At 39.4% G+C, this 7,913-nt stretch overlaps 1 protein-coding gene across 1 annotated transcript; it reads right to left on the bottom strand.

Annotated features, from left to right (window-relative positions):
* Positions 1-592: 592 nt before the first annotated feature.
* Positions 593-6,838, bottom strand: LOC117496224 (histidine-rich glycoprotein-like). Its single transcript, XM_034147970.1, has 7 exons — positions 6,587-6,838; positions 5,409-5,522; positions 3,268-3,355; positions 2,928-3,094; positions 2,446-2,553; positions 2,134-2,220; positions 593-1,444 (listed from the first exon to the last, which is right to left on the bottom strand). Exons 1-7 carry the CDS (start codon positions 6,794-6,796, stop codon positions 701-703), a joined length of 1,518 nt encoding a protein of 505 aa, XP_034003861.1. The 5' UTR covers positions 6,797-6,838; the 3' UTR covers positions 593-700.
* Positions 6,839-7,913: the final 1,075 nt, after the last annotated feature.

The raw sequence follows: 7,913 nt of genomic DNA, 5'->3' as shown, positions 1-7,913 counted from the left end.
GCTTGTTCTTATAGATGTTGTGCTTCAGCTCAACTTAGTTCAGACTGACAATTCAAACTTTATCTCACCCGTTAAACAAAATATCACTGTTAACAGTTCTAAATATGTGGCATACTGTACATGATTTAAGTCACACATATACTTGGTTATTATCAGAATGCCTCCTAAAAAATATATTTTAATGCATTTTTTTCTTCAGACCACCAGTGCCTTTATTGAAGAGAAAGAGTTGAAAGGGCGAGACATAGGGGATGACATGCAGAAAATTGTCCCAGGCCGGATTCAAACCTCAGTCCTCTGCACGGGGAGCAAACTCCAGTAAATAGGCCGCCAGCACGTGAACTATACGGCAGCCCTATTTTCACTTATTTTGATGTACTTCAGTCAATTTGAGCAAATTAACAAAATAGCCACCATGGGCAGCTAGTCACATAGCCAAAAACATTTTAGGATTATTTCATGCTGTTTCGTTTGACGCCATTGACAGTGAGAGATCAGTGACAGGAAACACAGCAATGCTGGGGGTTGGTGCACTGAGTCATCACAACATGGATTAACTTGGTCTTAAACAATACAAAAAACAAACACTGGATGGTTATTTGTGGAAGCATTTATTATGTTGTGCAGCCAAACACTGATATCAGTATAATGTTATGTTTACCGGTTTGGTTAAACAGCGACTAATTATGAATGGGCCGACTTATGCGGATCTCTTGAACTGGGGGTCCTCAGCGAAGAGTTTCTCCGCCAGGGTTGTTCCAGCTGCTGCAGGGACGCACTGAGCCGAGAATGCGGTGGGGTAGGCCTCGATGGTGGGCTCTGATTGTCCGGGGATCTGGGGGTCGGGCTTGAGGTTCAGGGTGACTCCCACCTCACCAGGGGGGACTTCGGGGAAAATAGGCAGGATCATGGGCTGGTCCACTGCGGGAATCATCTTCACCATGCCCTCTGGGTGGTCGTGGGATGCATTCTCGTGCTCGTGTTCGTGGTGATGGTGGTGGTGCTCGTGCTCGTGCAGGTGGGGGTGCTTGTGGTCGTGATCCAGAGCCACCTCGTGGTCGTGCTCGTGGGTGTGCTCGCTGTCGGCGTGCTTGTAGTTGTGGTGCTGGTTGGGCACATCGTCGCTATGGTTGTGAGCCTTGCTGTGGTGAGTGTGCACGTGATCGTGGCCGTGCCCGTGGTCGTGGGAGTGGGCGTGAGCGTGCCTGTGGCCGCCGTGGTCGTGTTCGTGGTCGTGCGTGTGGTGGTGGTCGCTGTTGTCTGCGTGCTGCTTGGTTTTGTCGTGATTGTCGTGGCTCTTGGTGTGGTCGTGAGCGTGGTCGTGTGTGTGTGCGTCGTCGACGGCGTGTGCGTGGTCATGGTCGTGGCTGTGTGGATGTTTGTCTGTGTGGCTGTGGTCGGTCTCTCCGCCCAGATGGTGGTGTTTCTTCTCTCTGTCAGCAGCCTTGAGAACACGTAAAAGATAAAATGAGTAATATTGGGGACATAGAAAAAGTGGTAAGTAAATTGGTGCAATTTAAGCTATATTCATATATTGTACAGTACATACTGTTTTTTTGATGTATTTTTCACATTTTATCTGAATTTTCTTCAACTATGTCTTCTAAAGACCAAACATTAAGTTCATAACGGGAATTCAGAGCTGTATTTTGATTCAAATTGTGAAGCAGAATTTGCATTTCAGTACAACTTACATCTTATTTGTGTAGGTTAAGTCATTGTGTCCATATGATATAATTGTTATCACTAGATAATTGCTATAGTCATAATTTTAAATAATATGATGTTATTATATGATTGAATGCCAAAACTATGAAAATCAGTTATAATAATCTCATGCTACTGCTGGCTAGTGCTCCAACACATCGGACATGATAGGCTAACAGGTAAGCAGTTGACCCATCATCACAGCGCTAGTCAGTATACCAATCAGAGCAGACTGGGCTCTGGTTTCAGACAGATATAGAAATAAAGACCCTTTTAAACATTAAATAAGAATATAAACCTGAAAATGAGCATAATAGGTCCCCTTTAAATCAAATAATCCATGCGTGCATTTTCCTTTTGCTACAGAAAGACTTTATAAAATGAAATCAATGTGACACTTTGTATTTGGTCCTGGCTTAATCTTACCTCTGGCTCATAGATCTCACAATCTGCACTTGGCAAAGCTTCCCCAGTGGGAGAATAAAAGAGGCTGGCCTTACAGTGTCCTTTGTGCTGAGGGGAGAAGACCAAGATAAATAAGTTAGAGAATTGTTATACTTTAAAAGATAAGTTGTTACACAAAAGGTACTGATCCAGATAAAATCTTTCAAATTAATCCTGATTTATTACAGGAATGCCAAAATGAAAACTTTATTTTAATTTAAAACAAAACAAATGAAATAAACAATCCATATGACTAAGATATAGTGTTGAAAAATAAATGTTTTCATGACTCACAGCGAACTCGCAATCCATGAGGGGGCAGTCATCAGATGCTGCAGAGCTCCTGGGGCAGGTGGTCTCCTGGATGGTGTAGTCTGCATTGTAATACATCGACATGGCCATCTGGTGACAAACACACCCATAACAAAAGAAGTTGGTCAAGTTGCAAGCGAATGCATTACAATAAGATGATTGTTCAAAGCGGCGGTCGGTCATGGGGATAGAGAGGGAATTAGTGTATATAGTCAGATTCTGGAAACCTTGATACTCTGGATGATTAGAGGATAATTTAATAATGGAAATTTGAATCAATTGGTGACATAAATCCAAGGTGTCAACAGGATTATGCTTTTAGCCTCCCCCAAGGAGATAATGTCTGTTTCTCAGCAGGATTCATAAACCAAGAAGAAAGGACCCATTACATTTTGGATCATGCATGCATTATTCAACTTTTTGAACATTACAACATAGGACGTTTGGCCTCGTCTTAAACGTACCCCGGCATTAGCACGGTTGATTTTGAGCAGAGCGAAGCGATTGGACAGCCCGCTCATGTTGTTGAACTTCTCCAGCGAAAGAGACACAGTCTTCTTAATCTCAGCATCTTCCATGTCCGTAGGAGTAGGACAGTCAGGACATAGCTCTGTCACGCGAGCTGAAGGAACTGAGCAGAGAGAAAAATCACGAAATGTCAAAAGACTGTTTGCACTGAACAAAATATCAGGCTCATTTTACCACATTTTGAGGCTTATAGGTTCACTTCTGCTTAGAAATCTGGCAAACTTATTAAGATTCAACTAAATAAAGTAGAACTTAACGGTTGTAAAAAATATTTACCTGGTCTGACGACACACTGGTATTTGTAGAGGCGCACCACCCTGTGCACCTTGCTGATGAAGATGGCAACCTTGCAATGTCCATACACCTGCAGAGACCAATACAACAATAATTGATTTTACTGCAAACATTAAATAGACTTGACTCATATTGAGATTTTTTTTGTATTATAGTCATTTAACCTGTTAAGCCCGAGAGACCCCGGTACCGGGGCACTGCCGCAACATCTTGCAGGAAACAGTGTCTGAGGGCATGTTCATTTAATAAAACTATGAATGTTTTTTATCCATGTAACGGGAAGAAACTCATCTAACTGATCTTTTTTTTTTTTTTTTTCAAAAGAAAACCCACAATGCTAACACTGAGCCTCTGAATTAGCAACGAGCGAAAAATGCTAACACCTTACTGCACCGAAAATCACTCACAAAACCTTATTATTTATCTTTTCACCACATCCAACACATCGTACCACATCGTGAGGTGACACAGAATCGATTGACACCGACATTACCACTGAATTATACGTATTTGCGACGTTATAAGCAAAAACGGACATCAAAACAGGTGACGCTAGGTAGCTAAAAATGCTAACATTTTTACCTTGGCTCTGTAGTCTCTCCAAAGTGGTCTTCAATGGCATTAAAACGATAAAAACGCTGCTGAAGTTAATCCATAGGTTAATCTAATGTGTCTGTGTCCCTTTGAAATTATTTCTGATAATCCATAAGCATTAAAACTGCTTTTCCGTTTCCAGATGTCAAAGCTAGAGATAGGTTCACTCTGATGGAAAATTACATATGGGAAGCCCCCACCTTTTCTCTTCACAACGTGTGTGTGTGGGGGACTCCCCCTTCGATTCTATTGGCTCTAACGGTCAGAAAGAGGTGTCTACCATCAAAATCGAGCAAGGGAAGCCAGAGATATGGAAGATCCACCCAAATGACCCCAGAAGTGGTTTCTTTTTGCTAAATCTCTCTAAAAAGGTCAAATATCACTTGTTTTGCACCAATCTTGATACAGGGTACTTATTATATGTTGTACTTTGGATTCCTAAAGCTTTTAGTCTACTAACCCATCATCCAAGGGTGGTTTTCACTATAAGTAAAAAAGAATTTTTGGACGGACACTATCATTTACAGTTTTTTACTATGTAAAATCTGAATTTTCTTTAAAATAAAAAACATCTATATTGATTCTGACTTTTCTACATCCAACTCACAGGTTTATCATTACTTTGAGAAAAAAGATTATTAATTTAACCCTTTTAGAAGGGAAGATATGGTCATTTGTTCTGGGAATGTCATTTTTGAGCCTGAGACCTGAAAAACAGGCTCAGGGCTTAACAGGTTAAAGGTTCATAATATAATAACTACTTTTTATGGAGCAACAGGAAAGTATAATGTGAGTCTTGACGTAATAAAAAACTGATAAAACAAGGCTGAACAGTACACACAACTTGCACAAATGTGAAATTTTGTGTTATCCCTTTTCAGTGGTGGAAAGTAAATAAGTACATGTGCTCAAGTATTGTACTTAAGTACTTTTTTTACATATTTGCAATTTACCTAAGTATTTCCATTTATTTCTACTTTATACTTTTACTCCACCTAATTTTAGAGGTGAATATCATACTTTTTACTCCATTACATGTATTTTAACACTCACAGTTACTAGTTACTGTGGACATATTAACACTTACTGTATAAGCTGATGCGGTATAATAACTAAATACTGTACTTCTAATGTACACAGTATCTAATTTGGTCCACATGAACCAACAGCAACACTAAAATGCTTTTACATGTAAAATACAAATAATATAATACAGTGAAAAGATACATTCTGCCTAATGAGTGCTTTACTTTTATACTTTAACTACATTTAGCTGATACTTGTTCTGTATTTTATATTATTCTGAAATGGGCCATTGTGCAGAATGAGTACTTTTACTTTTTGTACTTTGAATACATTTTTGTACCTTTACTAAAGTTACATTTTGTAATCACGACATTTGCTTGTATTTGAGAATTTGAAGACCAAAGTATTTGTACGTAAAGGATCAGATTACTTCTTTCAACACTGTCACTGTTTAGGGAGGGGTGTGCATGTAAAAGTGTGTGCGTCAACGAGTGTTTTCTGACCGGTGTGTCCTCGTCGGGGCGAGCCTCACAGGACTTCCAGTCGCTCCTGCTCAGAACACTGCAGTTGGTCTCCACAACATCCAGAGTCAGGTAGAAAACCACGCCGGTCTCTCCCTGTAACACACACACAGACACACACAGAACTCATTATCAGAACGTCATTATGCAAATGATCTTCCAGTGGTTAGAAGGTTGGGTTATTGTGTGATAGTACACGTGGCTGGTGATAAATGAAGACCCTAAACAAAGTTGTTCTTATCAGGTACCGATGCTTACATGACAAATGTATCCATCCAATGACTTTGGTATCACCTGATGTCTTTAACACAATCAATCTGTCTGCTACTACACCGCAGACACATCATTTATCTCTGGCTTAAATGTCTGATGTCTGAAAAGTAGTTTCTCTCATAACTCATTCATAATGAATATAAATACATAAGGAAATTACAGATTCTTATCATCTGAGTCTTTTGTTAAGTGCTACAGGTTATCAGATTTATGGGACCATACAGATGAGCTCCGGCAGACTGATTGATTGTTTTTCCAAAAAATATCCCATTTAGTCATTTTCTTTTAATCATCTCTTTTGACTTTTCCTTGCCTCAGCATTTCCTTTATTGTCAATTATAATAAGCAATCTCTTAGCACATGTTTGAAGACAGTTTGAGATAAAAACCTTCTTTATTTCATGGGTATATTCATTATTTAATTGTCAACTTCATTGTAGACAGACCATTGCCATCAGACATGATTGCAACCTTATTTAAAGTATTCATTTCTAAGTAAAAACTACATTTAACATTTATATAGATATAATATATATATATTAATGTCAAATGTTCATATTTTCTAAAGTAAATATTAGGAAGAAAATCTAGATTATTACATTTCAAATCTTTTTGACATCGAAGCACTTTCGTGTTTTTTCGTGGATTCCAATTATGGAATACCAACTTGTACAAACAAAACATCATCCATATCATGTACAACAACATGTACATGTTAATGAGTTGCCTTGTTTTGGTATAAAACCAAATGTAGAGAGGTTGCTTCTGATTGTGTCTCTACATTACAACTAAGAAATGTAGAGTGGTTGATGAATTTTGCCCATTAAAGACAGCCTGATAATATAACCTTCTGTTAACCTCACTTATTATATCTTCATATGGACTCACATGTTTGGTCATATGCACGTTGGACAGGCGGTGCAGAGCGAAGATGTAGCCCTCCTGCCGGTCCTGGTTGATCTTAGTGATGGCGAGTCCTGCAGCCCCCTTCGCAGACGCGTCTTCACACGATCCTTCCTCGATGCCAACAGTCTCCACCGGTGCAGCGCGGACGCATCCCAACGCCAACAGCAGCGACAACAACACAAAGTGCTTCATGGTTATAGGCCTGGTCAAAAAACACGCACAGGTTAGTGGGAAAGATGAGAGGAGGCCTTTTATATCCTGCTACTGTTCACTGTAAGAACACCCTCACTCCCACAAACACAAAACCACTGCCCCTTGTGTCATTTCAGGTAAACATAACCCTTGAACCCTTACCTTAAACGGATGGTCATATCTTGGATCCTGCATCAGTTGATGTATATCCATCATATATGGTGTCCAATTGTGGAATTCTCAACAAAAGGATCTAAAGAATTGTATATGTATTTTTCAGTTAAAGAAATTGTATAAATTAAGAAAGATGGGACTATATGAAGCAGAATGTGAATAAGTCTATGTACTCTGGTCCTGCATTGTTGAATATTTTTGATGTCTTAGATGTGATGTCTGTTCTTTATTTGCAGGTCCCATTGTTATTGTTATTGTTATTATTATTATTATTAGGCGCCGCTTTCCACCTTCTTCTCCAGTAGGACTCAGATGAGGGTGTACTCTTATGTGTGGCTGTGAAAATTTTTTTTTATTATGAAGGGCAGATCATCTATTTGTATTTATTTTGTTTTTTTTAGAAGGGGGCAGGTCTTACAAGATTTTATTCTTCTCCCTGCTCCTTTTCGCTCAATGGTGTGTAGAGACATGTTTTGTTGGCAATTATTGTACATTTGGCTATGCTATACCATGAGCGGGACAAATAAAAATGAAATGAAATGAAATGAAATATCCCAACCAATCAGCTACTGTGGTGACTTGCACAGTGGAGCTTATCATGTTTGTTAGATAATGGGCCCTGCAGTCCCGCCACTTCGGATCAACAGGGACAGTGAGGGGGCTTAAAGTCTCTTGATACAATCTTGGCCCCCATTCCCTGTTCAATAAAGCACTATAAACAAGATTGGATAACACTGTGGTCATCATCTAGAAGTTAATAATGAAAACTAATCAAACTGAGTTCTTAGAAGTCCATTCAAACACATTCGACAGCTGTAGTAGATACTGTATCAGGTCACCATTGTCTTTAAATGCTTTCACACCTCAGGGGCAGATACGCCATGATTGTATCACAATATCATAGCTAATCACATCTCTGTGGTCTTGTATCTCATAGCATCTC

This window comes from Trematomus bernacchii, unplaced genomic scaffold (assembly GCF_902827165.1).
Source record: "Trematomus bernacchii unplaced genomic scaffold, fTreBer1.1, whole genome shotgun sequence".
Lineage (NCBI taxonomy): Eukaryota > Metazoa > Chordata > Actinopteri > Perciformes > Nototheniidae > Trematomus > Trematomus bernacchii.
This window is presented reverse-complemented; position numbering and strand designations above follow the sequence as displayed.

What these genes read in the sequence shown, in the direction of transcription:
- LOC117496224 (XM_034147970.1), bottom strand. Translation starts at nt 6,796, where the DNA reads ATGAAGCACTTTGTGTTGTTGTCGCTGCTGTTGGCGTTGGGATGCGTC. An exon ending in GCCCCGACGAGGACACACCG is followed by an intron (nt 3,356 to 5,408) that starts GTCAGAAAACAC and finishes TGGTCTCTGCAG; the next exon opens with GTGTATGGACATTGCAAGGT. An exon ending in TCATGGATTGCGAGTTCGCT is followed by an intron (nt 2,221 to 2,445) that starts GTGAGTCATGAA and finishes TTCTCCCCTCAG; the next exon opens with CACAAAGGACACTGTAAGGC.